At 41.7% G+C, this 20,831-nt stretch overlaps 2 protein-coding genes across 4 annotated transcripts in view; one reads left to right on the forward strand and one right to left on the reverse strand.

The window, feature by feature from the left end:
* LOC121878728 (ankyrin-1-like) overlaps positions 1 to 20,831 on the reverse strand; it is a 42,912-nt gene that overhangs the window by 3,597 nt on the left and 18,484 nt on the right. Inside the window, exons 2-4 of one of the 2 annotated variants that reach the window (XM_042385077.1) lie at positions 8,707 to 8,856; positions 7,485 to 7,872; positions 5,983 to 6,888 (exon numbers count right to left, since the gene is read on the reverse strand). The gene's annotated coding sequence lies outside the window, so the exon portion shown is untranslated. Of the gene's footprint in view, positions 1 to 5,982; positions 6,889 to 7,484; positions 7,873 to 8,706; positions 8,857 to 20,831 lie in introns of those variants that run through there. The other variant, XM_042385075.1, reaches the window with a different exon arrangement.
* LOC121878730 (probable serine/threonine-protein kinase DDB_G0288147) lies at positions 1,821 to 5,509 on the forward strand. 2 transcript variants are annotated; one of them, XM_042385079.1, is made up of 3 exons: positions 1,821 to 1,908; positions 2,038 to 2,152; positions 4,004 to 5,509. In XM_042385079.1, exons 2-3 carry the CDS (start codon positions 2,145 to 2,147, stop codon positions 5,124 to 5,126), a joined length of 1,131 nt encoding a protein of 376 aa, XP_042241013.1. In that variant the 5' UTR covers positions 1,821 to 1,908; positions 2,038 to 2,144; the 3' UTR covers positions 5,127 to 5,509. The 2 variants fall into 2 exon arrangements, with proteins under 2 accessions (XP_042241013.1, XP_042241014.1); XM_042385080.1 differs by lacking the exons at positions 1,821 to 1,908; positions 2,038 to 2,152 and adding an exon at positions 2,776 to 3,060.

A 20,831-nucleotide genomic window follows, 5' to 3' on the forward strand; every position in this document is an offset into this window, starting at 1 on the left:
CCCCCGGGTAGGAAGTTAGGTAAGGTTAGGTAGGTTTCTTTGGTTGGTTAGGTCAGGTTCTATTAGGTTCTAGTAATAATAATGATGAGTTCTCATGCACAAATTAATATATTTCTCGCGTTGTTCGCCGGTAATGGACGATTAGCCAACGAGAGCACACTCACGGTAAAATAGCGTTAGTAGGATCTTACCCGGTCACGGCAAAATATCCATTGCCAAACAAAAATCCGAAAAATGCAACTCCTTTAGTAGATCTGCAGTTTTCTGGAAGACGTCTTGGGTAAATTTACATTCTCAACTAACATAGCTCTCGAGTTGACCACTGTGTTTTTCCGATAGTTTTTGACGTGTTTTATTCGAGTTTGATATTGATTTTTGTCTGAAATCACTCGTTTTTTTTATATAGCCCCTCCCCTCCCCCTTGCCATATTGGTTGAAAATGAAAATGCAACAATACAGAACCGAGTCTTGAATTACTACTATTGTATTTGTGTTTGGCTGATTCTCTCCCTTCATTATTGGGTCCAGAAGACTCCGACTTGACTGTACACAAACAAGACTGCGACTCACACGGACAACTAAACACCCACACCTTCCTTTCAACGACACCAGTTAGTAAGCCAACTCCACTGAACACCAATAACTAACTTCAATTTACCCATCAAGTTCGCCATTAAAAAGACAAACGTCCACTTGACCTTTACGCATGATTATATTATTAACAGCATCAGTAATTACGAATCCTTAACGCAACAGTAAACTTACCGAGTAGAAGCAGGTGGGTGGCACTGTGGACCTCTAGAGACGTGGATAAAAAGGAGGAGCTGATGCATCACTGTTCACACACACCCTCAGGCCCTGTTGACTCACTACAGACCTTTATCCGTCAGCCACATTGGTCTGGCTTCAGTGTATCCTTAAATATTTCACACGTTATTCAGTTAGATATTCTCGAACAACTTGTAGTAATATCTGAAGACGATTATTCACCGTCTGAAGTTCACTGAGAGGGATAAATAACATAGTGAGTTCCGTGAAGTGCGAGGCCGTTTGTGATGGTGTGTTTTGATTAGGTAGGGCAGGATACCTTCTATGCTGTTTACATAACTCAAGGGTTTAGCTGTTGGTCGATAGATAGCGCTAATGACGATAGCTGGTGGAGTCGCCTGTTGATTATCCACTGAACGTAAATATCAGTTTAATGACAAACATGATAATGGAGCCTCATATGTAATGGCAAAGGTAATAGTCAGGTGGGGTCGGATCCACAAAAAATCTGTTGGTCAGTTTTGTCCAGTAAATGGCGCCAAGTGGATGCCATCAAGTTAGAGGTCCTGCGTAAAATTAACACCATTATTTTCTGTGCCTGGGTTCTTACGTCTCTGAGATATAGCTGGAGCTGACACTGGCGTCTAGTACATGTGATGACTTATCAAATCTTGGTCCAGACACTTTGCTTCTTGTTCTTACACTTACACACGGGACTACACAAGTCTTGCAGTTAATAGAGAATTATTGGAACAACTTTTAGAAGTTCCCCAGTTACCTAAAGAGACCAACAACGTCTGTTATTTATATTTTACTGACATATTTTGAGACATAAGGTATTTCCATGGAATTTCTTCCCTTCAATCCATTGGACCCCCCTTCATCCCTTCACTAGATGCTGTAGGAACTCTCTCTTGCTCCATTTCACTTGCATTCATCTATTGTACACCCCTCCTCCCACCTCTCAATAACTACACCCTGACACACCTATGAATAGATGACCGAGCGGAGGAGCTGAGTGTAGCCAAGTGCAGGCGTCGGGCTACACCATCCTCCCCGCCACTCACTGCGCCGACGCCACCACCGAGGGACCTCACCACACTCCTCGCTCACGGCCTGGCTGTACACGACTCTCACAAGGTCTGTCTTTCGTGTATGTTGCGGTGATGAGAGATATTAAAGGAAGTGTAATAACCGAGAAACATTCGATCTAAGAACAGTCAGAGGTGAGGCTTGTGCAGTGTAAACGACGGACATTGTTGTCTTCAGGCGGGAGTGTTGCAGTGTTCTCGTGGGTGCGACAGGAGTGCCTCCACTTGTGGATGTGACGAGTTCTACTCCTTCAGGTCATCTTGGTCTTCATTATCAGCAACAAGATGGAAAGGTCAGTGCCGAGACGTGTGTATATCTACATTATAACCATCACTTTGCTGTTTGTCGGCACAAAAGGACGAATGATGCTTGATAGAAGTTCTTTTGTCAACATTTATCACAGACCGGGGAGGCATCAAGGCGGTGTCCTGAAGGAGTATCTCGGTGATTCCCAGATAACATCCTTCTTAGTCAGTGTTGACCCCAGGACTCCTGAAAACGTCGCAGTTCAAGGATTTCAGGACGCAAGGAGTCCTCTCAATGGGCGATTCAAAGAGCTGAAGGGCGTGGTGCGGCGGGTACTGCGGGACACGACGCTCGTGGACGAAGCCCAGCTGGTTAAACTAAGGAAAGGACAGTACCCAGATGAACAAAGTAATCACACGTCACCTAGACCGTCCAACATAAAGGATTACTCCACCAAGGACTCAACAGATACATCAGAGCCACGTATGACGTCACAGTCCCTTATGGCGTCAGGGCATCACAGGGTGAGACGGGGCACGGGGTCATCCGTCTTCGCCCTGATGAACTTCATCCTAGTGGTCTTCAACGCCATCATCAACATCGTCAACGTCATCAACAATAACAACAACAATAATAACAACAACAACAATAACAACGACAATAATAATAACAACAATAACAACAACCTGAACCAGAACATGGTGATGAACAACAACAACAACGATGACGACGGCAGATCCTACCAGCACCGCCCTGTCAGTGATATCCTCACCTCCTTCTTGGCTCGCCAGAGGTCACGAAAGCCAAAGGCAGCTCTCCACGCCCCCGACAGGATCCATTCGACCCATGACGCTGTAGAGGAAAATGTTCTTATCGCTGAGGGAACTGAGGAACAACGCTATAGCCGACGTCTTCCTTGTTGACTCCCTCTCCAGTACACAACCCGGTGTTATGGTGTGTCTATCACTTTTCAAAATAGGGGTTATATTCTTTTTTCATTTATATACACTCCTTACAACACTTCTTGGTATGTAAACAGTGCAATACAACGCCGTGCTCAACATCTTCTAGGAGTTGTAAGAATAGGTAGAAATTGTAAAGGAATTCCATTTTTTTAATACATTAGTACTTTTAGTGACATTATTTTACCCTTTTGGATTAAGTTTAAGTTAAGTTAGATTAAGTTACGTTGGTTTAAGGTGGGGTAGATTAAGTTGGGTTAAATTTGTTTGGGTAAAGGTAAGGTTAGGTTAGGTTAGGTTAGGTTAGGTTAGGTTAGGTTAGGTTAGGTTAGGTGAAGTTAGAAAATATTACCTGTTATTTTATCTTAACAATTTAGCAACAAACAGTCATACCAAGGCAGAGAGAGAGAACTACACATCACCCTAGTCACAATAGCCCCACGTACCATGGTTGGTTGACTTCTACGGACGAATAACGGACCAGTATTCAACCCCGCCCCTTACCGTTATGATGACACCTACACACCCGAGAAGGAGAGTGACGTACCGCTAACTGTCTTGAATTAATACGCATTTGTCACGTGCTCACTGGTTCAGACACACATACTCAATGGGGCTTACGCACTGAGTAGGTCAAACTTGTTCTATAGGGATTCAGTAGGTCAATATCGTTGTACTTAAAAGGTTCACCCATTGTACTCAAAGGATTAAGTCAATTGTACTTTACTGCTAAATCATTGTATTAGGTTATCGTACTCAGATCAGGATTACTAATAGGAGTATGTTGGTCTATTTTACATTGACCTTGTTTTATTATTTAAGAGTGTTAAATGAACCTTTTATTATAATAGACCACAGACGTAATAGATACTTGTGGTGTTATTAGCATCATCAGTGAATTAATTTGTATGTTATAATGTTCTTTATTCCTACAGACTGTGGGTACGAGTCCTGTGGTCGATCACTCTAGCAGGTACTGTCATGGGAAGTCGAGAGCCACCGCCAGCTGTCCAACACACGTGGGCAACTTGGCCATCTGGACACTGGCCAAGTCCAACTAAACCCCACCAATCACATCTGTCCAGTGATTATAGGTTAGGATCCTCTGATTCTCAAAACCCAAGTGGACATGATTCTAAAGTTGCTGATTCTCAAGAACAAAACTCTAAGATTCTTCAAGGAGAGGATTTACACGATTCTCAGAGGCTAAATTGGACATCTTCACTCCAGTTAAAATTACAGCCTTCAGGGCGAAATTCTTCAGGTTTCCAGTGGCCAAGTATGAGTGATCTTCACTGGCCAAAGGTTGTCTACCAAGAGTGGTCCTCCCCAACGCCACCAGTGCCACACTCAGGTCACCATAGCCATAAACAAGCTTCTGCCATGTTGTCCTCCTTAAACCAGAAGGACGTTAAGACTGTGTCCCTTCCTCAGTACGTCATCCCGGGAAGACACACTCCAGCAGACGAGAATGTATCAAACAACATCTTCACGAGTGTGACCTCCATCATGAAGGACCCGAGATACACCACCCACAGCGTCCTGGCCTCCACAACTCCCAGCGGTGTTTCAGAGACCACGACGGGTATTGTCAATAAGGCGCGGGAGAGTCAGGAGGAAATGGAACACACAACAGAAAGCGGAATCCTCGATAATAAAGATCGGGAACCTCAGAGGGGTAAGCTGGATATCCTTGCGTACATCCTGGACCTGGTGAGGACTGTGGTAGCTGTTGGTATTGAGCTCAAGGAGAGGCAGGTGGGGAGTGTCGTCCAGGCCAGGCAGTTCCCACTCTTCGGGTTCCTATCCTTCCTCATGTTGCTGCTCAACAGTCTCCTCCTCATCGTCCAGAACATCAACATCAACAATAACAACAACAACAATAACAACAATGACAACAATAACAACAACAATAACAATAATAATAACAACAACGAGAACGGTGGAGCCAGAAGTATCAACGACATGTTTTTGTTAAGGGACTTTAACATTAGTGATCTCATACGTCGAATAGAAAACAGAGGACTAAGTCGACTGTTAGGACCAGAACAATCATAATATTTTCTCTTTTTAGTAATGTTCAGCAACTTAATGGAAGCCAGCTCGATGTTTCAGAGGTCAAGTCACATTTTGATTCCTCCGATGGCCGTGGAGGATTTGTATATGTGTGTGTGTGTGTGTGTGTGACCTAACATTACGACCATATTGGCTTAGCTTAGGTAGGATCTGGGTCCGTGCTGGGTTCGTGAGCACCGTTTCACTGTGGCCAAGGGTTCATGAAGCAGTGAACATCTTTTACACCTATGTTTTGTGTTTCAGTTTCTCTCTCTGTTTCATTATGTGTTGTGCATCTCTCTCAGTTATTGTGCACATCCTTCAAATTATTATTCATTGTATATATATGATTATGATGATACCAATAATAATAATAATAATAATAATAATAAAATAGAAATCTGTTATCTGTGGGCATTATCAATAAAATAAAATATCTATATTTTTGCTTTGTATTTCCTAAACACACACACACACACACCAATACAGTGTTAAGTTGTTTAATATACTCGGCTAAAGTTTCCAGAGACTATAGGGATAAAGCTCACCAGCTACTTTGAAAAACAAAAACAAAAACACTAACAAATACAAAGACAGGATGAAAACAAAGGATTTAATTAATTAACTGACAAAAAACATTACTGAAAATACTTAATATTAAAATAACGAAGAACATGTTTGTATTCCTTATTTCCTCCTGTGTATGTATGTATGTGTGTATGTATGTATGCATGTGTGTATGTATGTATGTATGTATGCAGGTATGTATGTATGTGTGTATGTATGTATGTATGTATGTATGTATGTATGTATGTATGGCTCAGGAAACAACCAATAAATAATTTGATTTTTTATGATAATTTTATTCATCTCATAGAATTATCTGAGTACAATTATCATTAAATAATAAACAAAGATAACCAAGAATTATCTACACTATGTATAAAGATAATCTCGTCAAGTCCTGTCAGTTATCAGTCAAGATTAACATATATACAGGTGTCTGGCGCATCGAGAAAGACCTGAAAGTATCTTAATCCTTTGAGTACGATGGCGTTAATCCCTTGATTACGAGGATCTTACATTTATCGTACTCAAGGGGTTAGGACTAGTGTAAACATATTTAAAGGTTCTCATTATACTCAAGGGGTTAATGTCATTGTACTGAAGGGGCTGATGCCATTGCACTCAAGGGGTTGATGCCATTGTACTCAAGGGGTTGATGCCATTGTACTCAAGGGGTTAATTCCACCGTACTCAAGGGGTCAAACTTATAGTACTCAAGGGGTTAACACCATCGTACTCAAGGGATTAAATTACTAACAAAAACTAATCCACTTAACTATGTTACACGGAGATAATGAACCAATAGATTATGTTAGGGATAACTCTAATTATTCTATGTTAGGAGTAGGCCAGGTTAAAGGTTGGTTAAATTAAGCTAATTTATGTTCATTATAGATTAAAGGAGGTTAGTGGTCGATTATGTTAGATTAGGTTAAACTCAAGTTAGATTAGGTCAAGCTATTATTTAATTATGTTACATCTCATTTGGCCATGGTAGGTTAGGTTGGTCAAGTCAGATTAATTTTATGGGGAGGAGGAGGCGGGCGAGGAAGGAACCTGGGAGGAGGCGGAGGAGGTGGACGTGAGAGCAGAGAAGACGGAGGTGAAGGGGGCGGTGACGGTGGTGACGGTGTCGTGGAGGAAGCGACTGACTCTCTGGAACAGCGTCTTCCCCATCACCATGTTGTCGTTGTTGTTCCTGAGGGAGGGACACACACACACACACACACACGAATAGGTCAGTATTGATTAGTTAAGCCCTCTGGTTAGGTTAGGTTAGGTTAGGTTAAGACTGATCCCCGATATACCGGTGACTGTTAATTAAGGCCGGGGGATGGCTAACGGAGCACTAGTCCAGGTCAGTTCTCCTCCAGGTTAGTTAAAGCTAGTTCAGAGTCGTGAAGGCTATTATTTACAAGCATGGGGTTAGATAAGGCTATTTGCTGGGTACTATTAGAGGGTTAGAATTGGCTATATAAACTAGATATGATTGAATAGCTATTAGTGATGTATGGCTATTAGTGAGTTAATTCTATTGAGAGCAGAAGAAAGGACTAGTACTGGTATACCTTAATAGCTAGTGACTAGAACCACGAGTTAGTTAACCTGCAGTAAGTCACTATTTAGGTTTGTAAACAAATAAGTGAGTCGTATGTAAACAATTAATAATTAAGTAATTAAGTATTCAAATAATTAACTAATAAGGCAGTAGGCCATCGATAACTATATAATTAAGTAAGAAAACAAGTAACTCAATTAAGTAAACAATTAAGTAAACAATGAACATATACTCACTCGCTCATTGCTACAAGGTCATTGATGTTAGCGTTGTTGTTATTGTTGTTGTTATTGTTGTTATTATTGTTGTTGTTATTGTTGTTGTTATTGATGGTGTTGACGATGTTGACGACAGTGTCCAGGAGGGCCATCACGAATGCCATGAACGCCAGGTTGCTGTTGGCATCTCTGGTAGAGCGAGGATGTGGCATTCTAAGCGTATCCTTAATGATCTGGTCTAGTTGTGATTTGTTGTTGGCAGCCCTGGTGTTGACAAAGTGGTGAGGGTCGGGTATGTTGGCAGCCCTGGTGTTGACAAAGTGGTGAGGGTCGGGTATGTTGGCAGCCCTGGTGTTGACAAAGTGGTGAGGGTCGGGTATGTTGGCAGTTCTGTCTTGTAAGCTGACTGGAAAGGGAAAATGGACGTAAATTAATAATCAAATTCAATACCATATTTTTCCAGTAAAAGTCTTCAACACGGTATAATAATTTACGTTCTGGCAATGGAATCTAACCCATTAATCCTCAAATAATCTACTGAGCAGCTATGCGTGGATACATTAACTTAGTTTAATCTAAAATGAGCCGGTGTATTGACATTATAACGTCACTCACTCCTTCTAGGCATGGAAACGGGAGACAGGAATGCTGGGTTACAGTTCCACAATATGTAAAGATTTTTGAAATAAGGATCAAATCTAACCTTTATCTAACCTATTTTGAGGGATCTTAGGTTAGGTATGTTAAATACGGTTTGCATTTTTAGTAATTTTTCACCTATTATGTGGAATTGGAACTCCGAATTTACCATGAATAAGTGACACCAAAATGTATATAAGTTGACTGAAAAAAAGACAAATGAGCATTAGATATAGACGACTGAAAAGATATGAAAGTATTTGGGTATCCATCTTATCATTTCGTCTATACTTACAACCATGATAACAAATTCACGTATATGTGCAAAGAAATAAATGTTATTCGTATACTTTACCGAATGATTGGTAAATAAGTAACCGAGTCTACCCTTACGTAACATAATCGAACCAATCTGTATACATATATATGAGTATATGTTTGTGTACGTATTTATGGAATATCAATAAGATTTAAAACTGGTTCAATAGTCAGTATTTGGTGCTTTTGTTAAACATTATGGCGTCTAGGGCTTGGTTGTGGCGCGGCGGACAGAACCACCGCTACAGACACCGTTGTTAATGTCTGCCAACAGTAACGTTACCTGTGAGGGCCGGAGGGGGCAGATAGTGGGGTGAGTCATCCTGAGGAAGTGGGGGCAAGAGGCGTCCCTGGGCAAGGTGGTGAGGGTGGACAGGTCCTATAATGCCCCCTGGAGCCATGGTAAGTGTCTCACTCTGCCACTCTTGTCTGTCTGCAAAAAATAGAAAAAAATATGACGAGTTTTTTGCTGGAGGTTTCCAAGTTGATTAAATACAGGAAAAACTGAAGCCTGATAAGTGATCACTGTCGTATTATTATTATTATTATTATTATTATTATTATTATTATTATTAGCAGTAGTAGTCGGAATAGTAGTAGTAGTAGTAGTATCATTATTGACCTCGTGTTGTGTACGAGGAATTCTATTGAAGGCTGTCCGGAGTGTTTGAGGGAGACATGACAAATATATATATATATGTGTGTGTGTGTGTGTGTGTGTGTGTGTGTGTGTGTGTGAGCATTAAGGGTAACATCAATGGGTTAATTTAATAAAATAAATTCGTTAGGGGTGTATGCTGTCACCCAGGTAGTTGTTGTTGTAGGGGTGATAGTGGTGGGTGTAGGGGTGATAGTGGTGGGTGTAGGGTGATAGTGGTGGGTGTGGTGGTGAGTGGTGATGGTGGTGTGTAGGGGTGATAGTGGTGGGTGTAGGGTGATAATGTGGTAGGGTGATAGTGGTGTAGGGTGATAGTGGTGGGTGTAGGGTGATAGTGGTGTGTAGGGGTGATAGGTGGGTGTAGGGGTGATAGTGGTGGGTGTAGGGGTGATAGTGGTGGGTGTAGGGTGATAGTGGTGGGTGTGGGGTGATAGTGGTGGGTGTAGGGGTGATAGTGGTGGGTGTAGGTGGGTGTATGAGTGGTGGGTGTAGGGTGTGATAGTGGTGGGTGTAGGGGTGATAGTGGTGGGTGTAGGGTTGATAGTGGTGGGTGTAGGGGTGATAGTGGTGGGTGTAGGGGTGATGGATGAAACCATATGATAAACAAGAGCATCAAGAGACTGGAGAGGCTATTGAGGGGGATAAGTTAGGTTGATGGTAGTGTCTGTTGATGGTAGTGTCTGTTGATGGTAGTGTCTGTTGATGGTAGTGTCTGTTGATGTAGTGTCTGTTGATGTAGTGTATCAGAGGTAAACGCTAAAGGATGCATAATTATAGTATCTGGGAGCCTCGGTGCATAATCTTATCGAAATGAAGAAAAACTCGAGATTTTACATAAATTTTGGTGTATAGGAGCAACGTTTAATAAAGATGGAAATAGATAAGAAGATAATATTAAAATAAAGTCAGAAAGAAAAATAATTAAAGTTTTGAAGACAGATAAGAAAAAAAAAACAGTATATGAACACACTCAGAGCTATGAATATGAACACCCTGTAATGCACTCTGGGAGATAATGAACAATATCAAAGGGATGAACATACAAATGAACAACCTAACATGGAAACTAATCTTGAAAATCTAATTGTTATTGAATGTTGATATGGATTTTATAGTTGAGGGACTACTGAAATATGTTAGGTAATTTGTAATAGATATTATTGAAATTGTACTATTTGATGCTATGTGTGGAGGTAAAATAGGGAGAGAAAAAATAATGAGAAAGATGTATACAATAAAATGATAATAGGTAAGATATGTACAATATTATTTAGTATAATGACTAAGGGATTTACTGTAATAACCACACATACTAGTTATGACTCGACAGGGTAGGTTGTAGTTGGTGCCTTGTTGTAGTTGTAGCTGTTTCTGGTCCTGGTAGTAGTAGTAGTAGTGGTGGTAGTGGTGGTGGTGGTGGTGATGCTGGTACTGCTACTACTACTGCAGCCACGAATACTTGTGGTAGGTGGTGGTAATAGTGGTGGTGTTAGTATTGATGGAGGTGAGAATATTGGTGTTAATGGCGTTATTGTTTGGTAGTGGTGGTAATTGTAGTAGTGTTGTTTGTGGTGGTAGTTGTGGTAGTTGTAGTAAGTATCGTAGTTGTGGTTGTAGTGATGGTAGTGGTGGTAGCTATAGTGGTAAGCAGTACTTTCCTCGTCAACGCTCGCGGGGAGACTGACTATTACCACCACCATCCACCTCAGTAGTGACCTCTCAGCGCCGCTATACGCACTGATGGTGTTGTTACCGTTGTTAGTGGTAATAGTGGTAGTAACCGGCTAGTGAGGTGGTAGTAGTGGTGGTGACAATGCTGCTGCTGATGGTGGTGGTAGTAGTGGTATTGTCGTGGTGGTGGTAGTAGCGTGGTAATAGTGGCGTGGTGGTAGTGGCGTGGTGGTAGTGGCGTGGTGGTAGTGGAGGTCATAATAACTAATTTTCATATCTTCCCAGAATTTCCTGTTAGCCTTGTTTACCTGACGGCCAGAACACGTAATAGGAGAGGCTAGTTTGACTGAGAGTTAATCAAGGTGTTCCCGTTATGTTCAGTCCTCTCAGGTGTACCAGCCAGATGGCGCCTCACACCTTGATTACCTAGGCTGGTCGTGAGTGTATAGTGAGGAGAGTGTATAGTGAGGTGAGTGTATAGTGAGGAGAGTGTATAGTGAGGTGAGTGTATAGTGAGGTGAGTGTATAGTGAGGTAGTATTGGGCAAGTTGTATGTGGAAATAGTGTAAAGAGATAATAACATATGTGTAGGTAATTCGTAGTAATTATGTGTACTCTGTGTGTGTGTGTGTGTGTGTGTGTGTGTGTGTGTGTGTGTGTGTGTGTGTGTGTGTGTGTCGTGTCATGAGTAAAGTTTTATTCGTGTCTCTACCTATTATTATTATTATACCCCGCATCAAGTAGGTCGCCGGGTCATATATAATTCATTCGTCTGTTGGTATGAGGAAAGACCAACCAACATTCTCCTCCTCCTCTTCTTTCTTCTCGTTGCTTTCTAACTTCCTTAAGGCAACAGTTTAGAAAGCAAAGAAAGTTGTGCTTCCCGAGGTCAGGTGTTCAACGATGGAGGGGGGTGAGGGGGTGGGGGTGTTGATTGTTGGTTATTTAACTGTAGTCGAGGTTTGTTGGAGAGAGAGAGAGAGAGAGAGAGAGAGAGAGAGAGAGAGAGAGAGAGAGAGAGAGCAGGTACATAAATGTCACACAGCATCGATAACCTGCTCACTGTACCTCCCTCCTCTCCTGGGTATATTTTATCCCCAGTTGGATAAAAATAATAGGATTTTATATATATTTTTTTATCTCGGGATTCTGTTTATCTTTAAATTAGGCCTCCTTCCTGGTAAAACCTAACCTAACCATGACACTGGGGGGTATTTTAAGCTATAGGTTTAATGGAATTGGGGCCTATTAGGACTGGGGTCCATTTGACCTACATCATCGGACTGTTTGTTCCTTGTTGCTGACTGTTCACCCTAGAGATAAAATTTTCCACTGTCCGTCATGAGTCGCGGTGTGCTGGCGTGACCTCATAGAAAACGGGTAAGTGTGACGGGGTAACTGTACACGACTGCCCGAGGCGCTCCTACCACCACTACTACCATGATCACCATCACTACCACCATCACTACCATTACCATCCCCATCAGCCCATCACTACCACTACTACCATCACTACCACTACTACCATCACTACCACCATCACTACCAGCATCACTCCCACCACCACTACCATTACCATCCCCATCAGTCTATCCCTACCATCACCACCACTACCACCAGCAGCGTAAAGAATATGTGTATCTTCCAGCATAATTATATCCACTTATACTATGACACCAAGGATGTACTGTACATTTGGTTAATACGCTCCGTTAATATGCTCCAAGGTGAATATTATATACATTCTCTAGCATAAGGAACACCTATATGCTCAGGCTTGAATAATTAGCATATTCTCCAGCATAAGGAAAATGTTGGCCCTATAACTTCATACATAAAGGATTGTGATGTATTTTTCACTTACTGTGCATTTTATACAGTATACATAATGAGAATATATACTCTTGATGTATGTATGGATGTATGTATGTATGTATGTATGCTTCAGAAAAATAGAATGATGAATATACGTTGAAGATTAAATAATATATGATATAACAACAGCATCCCCACGCCATCTGGTCTCAGTAAGTGGGACGTCTTGATTTATTCTCATGACTTAATTCAGAAGAGTATTAAAGCAAACTGCGTAGGTCTATATATTAAAATATAAACTAATATAAATATTTCTATCACGTAAGTTTTATATTGTTGATGAGATAGTGAATTTAATGTAGTTTTTGTGCCTTTAAAGACATTATTAATTGAAGTAAAACAATGTAAGCTAAGAGTGTTGTGTAACTTATTGATGTGATTGGTTGTTGTTATTGTTGCTGTTGTTGTTATTGTTGTGGTTTCAGACGCATTTCACCTGGAGTCGTCATGGTAATACTTAACAACAAATCCTTCTCTTATGTTTTACTGTTGAGAAGTTCATATCATCGTTTTTTAATTAAATCATTGAAATAAAATGAATCTTACCATTTGTGGCTGGCCAACATAATTTACTCTACTATCAAGATCTTTACAGTTCGTTTCAGTATCAATAGATGGGGTAAGCATGCACTTTTTTTTTGCATTTATTCTGACTCATTGAAAAAAAAAATACATGTGAAAGTTTTATTGAGAATTTATCGCACGAGAGCATTATATATATTGGATCCTAAAGCAGAAGACTTACATACAGTGCCTCGTGTTGGTGGAGCATATGAACAGTCCTTATGTCAGAGAGCATTAGTAAGTTTATGTTTGATTAGATTAGGTTAGGTTAGGTTAGGTTAGGTTTGGTTAGGTTACGTTACGTTAGGTTAGTATGAAGGTTAGGTTAGGTTAGGTTAGGTTTGGTTAGGTTACGTTACGTTAGGTTAGTATGAAGGTTAGGTTAATCAATAGGTAAAATAAGGTAACCTACTTAATTTCCACGTGATCAAAATAGAGACGTCTTGTATTTATGCATCACTGAGCTCGTTCACCTTGACGCACCTGAGGAAAATCCACAATTAAGGCTCCATGAATAACCACTTTACACCTGGCTGGCCAAAATAAATACTTCAGGTGACGTGAGAATACTTTTAACGGATTCATTCACATACACTGCGGAAGAAAGATGGCGCCGAAACTACAATGGGACTTTACTGGTGCGTATTCTGTGAGGTTTCATTAAAGGTTGATTGTAACTATGCATGCTTTCTTATCCTTGAGGAGACACGATGAATGCATACGATTTAAGGAGGAATAGAACGCTTGGGGTCACCTCAAGGCCAAACGCGAGTAATTGGGCCTCACCCGGTGTCCTTAGTAGTAGTAGTAGTAGTAGTAGTAGTAGTAGTAGTAGTAGTAGTAATAGTAATTGTAACGACCAACCTTAAAAGAGGAAACGGAACGGGTCGTGGAGCACATAACGAAGATAATAGGATCATGCCTATTTTCAGCCTCTTCTGAACTCTTTAAAGTGATTGAGGGAGGATAGTGGATGGGGTAGAGAAGGAGGTGGGGGGGTCGATGTGTGAGAGGAGGGTGAGGGAGGAAGGAACACAAGAACATAAGAACATAAGAAAATAAGGAGTCTGGGTAATAGGCCGGTTGGTCTGTGCATGGCAGCTCCTGTCGAGAGTTGGCCATTACCACTCTCTATCATCCATGAATCTATCTAGCCTCCTTTTGAAACTTTCCAGAGTTCCAGCATTTACTACAAAGTTGGTAAGCTTGTTCCTCTCGTCCACCACCCTATTTGTGAACCAGTTTCTTCCTATCTCCCTCCTAAACCTAAACTTATCCAACTTAAATCCGTTGCTCCGAGTCCTATCCTGCTCGGATATTATAAGAACTTTATCTATATCCCCTTTATTGATTCCTTTCACCCACTTAAATACTTCTATCATATCTCCCCGCACTCTTCGTCTTTCTAGGAAATGCAAGTTAAGTTTCTTTAACCTATCCTGATATGGAAGGTTTTAAGTCCCGGAATCATTTTTGTCATTCTTCGCTGCACCGACTCTAGTGAATTTATATCCATTCTATAGTAGGGCACCAGAACTGAACCGCATATCGAGGTGCGGCCTGACTAGCGCAAGATGTGAGAGGAGGAGGAGGGGGGGGGAGAGGGTCGATGGGTGAGGAGGATGAGGGAGGATAGTGGATGGGGTAGAGGAGGAGGGGGGAGGGGGGGTCGATGTGTGAGAGGAGGTGAGGGAGGAAGGAGGGGGGAGGTCGATGTGTGAGAGGAGGGTGAGGGAGGAAGGAGGGGGGGAGGGTCGATGTGTGAGAGGAGGGTGAGGGAGGATAGTGGATGGGGTAGAGGGGAGGAGGGGGAGGGGTGATGAGAGGAGGGTGAGGAGGAAGGAGAGACGAGAAATAATGTCCCTTGGCAAAGTTTCATGATCTGTTCACTCCTTCAACAGTCAATTAGTTATCTTTACTTATACACGAAAGAGGCAGGGCAAGTACACGACGACCTTCTTGAGTCTAAGACATTCCCCCTGAACTCCTCACAGCTGACCCAGGTAAGTGTGGTCACGCCCTCTTGACTACAACACAGGTAGGAGGGGAGTGACCTGGTAACCCTGATGGGCATCCCTGGAGGGTATAGTACATGAACCAGGTGAATTGAGTCTTATGTAACAACACGATAATTAGCAATTAAACTACCGTCTCACACCTGACTAATCATTACTCTCACCTGGCCCTTGATGTCATCTATATGTTTGTTGTGTTTATGATCTTGGTGTTTGGTATCATCGGGTGTTCCTGTGAGGTGGACTGGAGAACACACACACACACACACACACACACACACACACACACACACACACACACACACACACACACACACACACGATCCAAGAAGGGTTCCATCATCACTAGTTTATATTATTGTCCATAATTATGACCTAAAGTGACGTAACTAAACCTTTCCTAACTTGACACGTAAGCTTACCACAAACAAGACCTCAGACCAGTGTGGTAATAAGTGTGTTGTCTCATTATGGTACCCGAGTTATAGCCTCTTGGGGATGTGTTATGGCGCAGCTGGGGGACTTGACCGCCTTTACTGATAATCTTGTTTCTTTAAGGAGGTAATTTATAATGTAAGAGCCAAATAAGAATGGGTAGTTTTCTGTACCTGCTGTGTGTGTGTGTGTGTGTGTGTGTGTGTGTGTGTTAGTCTATCTGCAGACACACACACACGTACACTAGAACAGTTCTCTTACCTAAATCCCAGAATCGACTGTTTATCAGCACCCACTGCTCTTAATCGTACACTATGGGTCATCCTCATTCTAACCACCCTCTATCACCCCCTAACCACACACACTACGAACCAACCAACCCCCTAACCACCTCCTAACCACACACACTACGAACCAACCAACCCCCTAACCACCCTCTACTAACCACACACACTACTACCAACCACACCTCCTAACACACTCCAGCCACCTCCAAACACACTCCCCATCACCTCCCAACGCACTCATCACCTCCCAACACACCCATCACCTCCCAACACATTCCACCACCTCCCAAACACACTCCATCACCCCAACACACTCCACCACCTCCAACACACTTCACGACCTCCCAACGCACTCCATCACCTCCCAACACACTCCATCACCTCCCAACACACTCACCACCTCCCAACACACTCCATCACCTCCCAACACACCCATCACCTCCCAACACACTCCACCTCCCAACACACTCCACCACCTCCCAACACACTCCACCACCTCCCAACACACTCCACCTCACCCTCCCAACACACCCACCACATGTCCTTGAGTGTAAGAAAATGGATCCTTTTAGGGACAGATCCAAACTATCTGTGTGTGTGTGTGTGTGTGTGTGTGTGTGTGTGTGTGTGTGTGTTAAAATGACAAGCACTTTATGTTCAATGGAAACACAGCTGATATATTAAGACTATAATTTCTCTGTATTTTCTGGATTAATTAACTTCTACATAAAGCTCACGACACAATTATGTATTATAATTATTGTGTAATATTATCGCCATTTACACCCAACACCTATTGCTCATATATCCATCCAACCTATGTTTGAAGCTATCCAGCGTATTCTAGTTAATGATTATATTTGGTAAACTGTTCCATTCGTCTACTACTCTATTTCCAAACCAATGTTTACCTATCTCACGCCTAAATCTAAATTTGTCTAATTTAAAACCATTGTTACGAGCTCGCTCCTAGTTGGATAGTTTGAGTACCTTTGTAATGTCCCCTTTGTTTAGCCCTGTCTTCCATTTATACACCTCTATCATATCGCCCCTCACTCTACGTTTCTCCAGGGAGTGCAAATTAAGATGTTTTAACCTGTCTCTGTACTCAAGGTTCCTAATGCCCGGGATTAGTCTTGTCATTCTCCTCTGAATTCTTTCCAAGGATTCTATATCCATTCTGTAATACGGTGACCAGAATTGTACTGAGTAATCCAAGTGAGGTCTCACAAGCGCAAGATATAGTTTTAGGATGACCTCGCTAGTCTTGTAACTAACACTCCTGTGTATGAACCCAAGTACTTTATTAGGCTTGTTTCGAGCAAATACATATTGTTTACTTGGCTTAAGATTCCTACTTATCATTACTCCTAAATCTTTCTCGCAGTCTGATTTCTCAATAACATCTTTGTTCATCTGGTATCTGGTTTCCCTGTTTACATCTCCTATACTGAGTACTTTACATTTATCCACATTGAATTTCATCTGCCATTTTTCAGACCACTCGAAAAATTTGTTTAGATCTTCCTGTAGTTTTGCGGAGTCCTCGTGAGATTTAATTACACGCCCTATTTTAGTGTCATCAGCAAATTTACTTTTGTTGCTGTCTACGCCAATATCTATGTCGTTTATGTATATAATAAATAATAATGGTCTAAGTGCCGAGCCTTGGGGAACTCCACAAGTGACGTTACTCCAATCTGATTTAGTGCCGCTAATACTGTTTCCTGTCCTAATACTGTTTCCTGTCCTAGTACTGTTTCCTGTCCTAATACTGTTTCCTGTCCTATAACCATGCCCTAATCCATTTTAGAATAGAATCCATACTCCAGGCCATATTGCAACTATATATTGCGCTAGTCAAGCCGCACCTCGATTATGCTGTTCAGTTCTGGTGTCCTTATTATAGAATGGATATCAATTCACAGGCGCTGCCACACACACACACACACACACACACACACACCTTTGTACACTGACCTACATTGATCAAACGCGCACACACAGACACATATACTCCAGAGCCTTTCACCTCTGTTTTAAACTTCATTTGTGTAAACTTTAACTCTCTCTCTCTCTCTCTCTCTCTCTCTCTCTCTCTCTCTCGTTTTTCCGTTTCTCTCATTAGTGTGAAAGAGTGGTTAGGTTAGGTTAGGTTAATTTAAGGACAGAAATATGTTAACTGAACCTAAAAAAATAAATTCATCTGTAACTTTAAAATATATTCACAATCTGTTAAAAATTTCTCTTCGTGTCGGATTCGTTAGTGGTTAAGACTGTTTAAAGGGATCCAGTACCAAGAGGAGCCAATTTAATTTAATCGTTAGTATCAGAACCTATAAGGATTGGGGCCCATTAAGACAAGGGTCCTATAAGACTGGAATCTATTAGTGTTGGGGCCCATCAGAATCTATTAAGACTGGGGGTCTATAAGGATTGGGGCCTATTTGTATTGTTATCTGAGTAACATAGTGATTCCCATCATCTGATACCTTCACTGTGTGTCTGTCTGTCCGTCAGTGCAGAGGCTCATGGTCAGGCGGGGTGGGGGTTGGGTGGGAGAAGGGGGGGGGTAGGGTGGGGGGGGGATGGGGAGGAGCTGCTAGGTAGAATGTTTTCTCTTATAAAATGTAAGAGCTGTTTATTTATTGTTGTTTTATCGATGCGCCAGTAGCTCTATATACGTCGATTGGCTACTCACTCACTCATTGATTGACTAAAGTATTTAACTAATTCACTCACTCACTCACTGACCGAACAAACCAACTGACAGTCACACACTTACTCAGTCAACATCCGGAGTTAAAACAAACATCAATCAACACATCCAGGTCAAAGTTCACCATCTAATGACCTCTGGATCCATCCTGTCCTTACCTGTACTGAGTTTCTACCCAAGCAATACTAAATTACCTTTCATTATCACACCTTGGTAGAGTAATTTAGGATTCCTCAGGTAACTTCACCAATACATTACATAAATCCTAAGAAATGATGGATAAAAATTGTATTCTTTTTATTGTTTGTATACCTGTATTTTAGGGGGGTGGGGTGGGGAGTGGGGGGGGCTAGTCCTCAGGTGACCCCACATGAGTAAGGTGAAGAAATATTGAAAATCTCTTGGGCCAACACCCTAAACTTACCGAGTACAGAGAAGATATGTCGTTTATCTTAGGGGCGTCACGACGTTTGAAGAGCCTGGGATATTCGACCATTGAGCAATGTGGGTCAGAGGAGTAGAATACGTGGTAAGGACAGTGCTATGCCACGCCACCTGACAGTACGCAAGGGTGTGAGTGAATGTTGGAAGAGGGAAAGGGAGAAAGAATAATGGACAGGGAGGGAGAGAGGAGGAAAAAGACAAGAGAAGGGGAGGAAGAGGGGGAAGACAGGAGTACAGGAAGACACGAGGAGAAGAAGAGGGGGAAGACACGAGAAGGGGAAGAAAAGGGGGAAGACAAGAGAAAAGAAAGGCGAAGGAAAGAGAAGAGAAGGAAGAGGGAAAATACAAGAGAAGAATAGAAAGAAGAAAGAGAAAATGGAAGAGGAACACAAGGAGAAAAAGAGAAAATAGGTACGATTTTTATTGAGGAATCATGATGATACTTTCACTCTTTCCTTCTTCTTTCTCTTTTCCACATTCTGTATCGTGGCTGACAAGGAGAGAGAGAGAGAGAGAGAGAGAGAGAGAGAGAGAGAGAGAGAGAGAGGGGACAAGGAAAGTGGTGGGCGGGAAGTGAAAGCTGAGAGTATTATATTATCCGTCAATATAGTCGACCAAATTGTGAAAGTATTTGACACTTGAGTCCGTTCCATTATGTCCTCACCACTACTACCACCACCATCACTACCACTACTACCACCACCATCACTACCACTACTACCACCACCATCACTACCACTACTACCACCATCCGCAAACACCACCACCACAACACCCGCCGTCTCTAATGGTTTGTCAACACAGCATGTAAGCCTCTATCAACGCTCTGTTTATCTTCTGTCAATGCCCCGTCTAATCTGTCAGCGTTAGGTTAGGTTAGGTTAGGTTAGGTTAGATGTAGATCAACGTTATTGTTAGTATTTGTGAACGCCTTATTTAATCCGAACCATCGTTAAGCAAAGCCAGGCAACAAGACAACGCCATGGTGTGTGTGATACAAGACATCTTTGTATCTAGGAATCTCATTTAAATCCCCCCAAAATCTGGAATTTTGCTGTGATTGTCTGTTAACCTAATCTAACCTAACCTAACTTAACCTTACCCTAACTTAAGTAACCCCTTGATGTATTTCAACCTAACTGAACCAACTCCAAAATTAACCTACCCATAACGCAACGCAACATAACGTAACGTAACCAATCCCTAACATAACCTAAGTTTAATCCAACCTACCCTAACCTAACTTAACCTAACCTATCGTCCATGAACAGCATCAAGATTACACAGAAACTCTCCCTTAACTAGATACGTTCACTTCACTTAAGAGACTAAGGCTAAAAAGTACAGAATTTTTATAAGTCAATCATTTAGTTGTCATCTTACAACATCAATATTTACTCGTAAGAACCTTTGACAACCCTGTTCAAAACATCCAATCGTGTTAACCTTCGAGAGACTGCTGGACAAGAACTGGGTAGAAAAAGATGTCGAGTATCTTATCTGAATCACTAATATGTTATGGGATTTAATTTCTACTGACAATCATGTGGGTAAAGATCTGGACACAGTGGTCAGAAGTCTTCGTTCCAGGTACACTTTTAAATAAATAGATAAATAAATAAATAAATCGTGTTTGGTTAGGTTAGGTTAGGTTAGGTTAGGTTATGACAATTTACCTTACCTATTAGCTTAGATAAGGTTAAATTAAGTTACTTTAGATTAGGTTAGATTTGGTCAGGT

The sequence above is a fragment of the Homarus americanus genome, unplaced genomic scaffold, assembly GCF_018991925.1.
Source record: "Homarus americanus isolate GMGI-L3 unplaced genomic scaffold, GMGI_Hamer_2.0 scaffold2558, whole genome shotgun sequence".
Classification (NCBI taxonomy): domain Eukaryota; kingdom Metazoa; phylum Arthropoda; class Malacostraca; order Decapoda; family Nephropidae; genus Homarus; species Homarus americanus.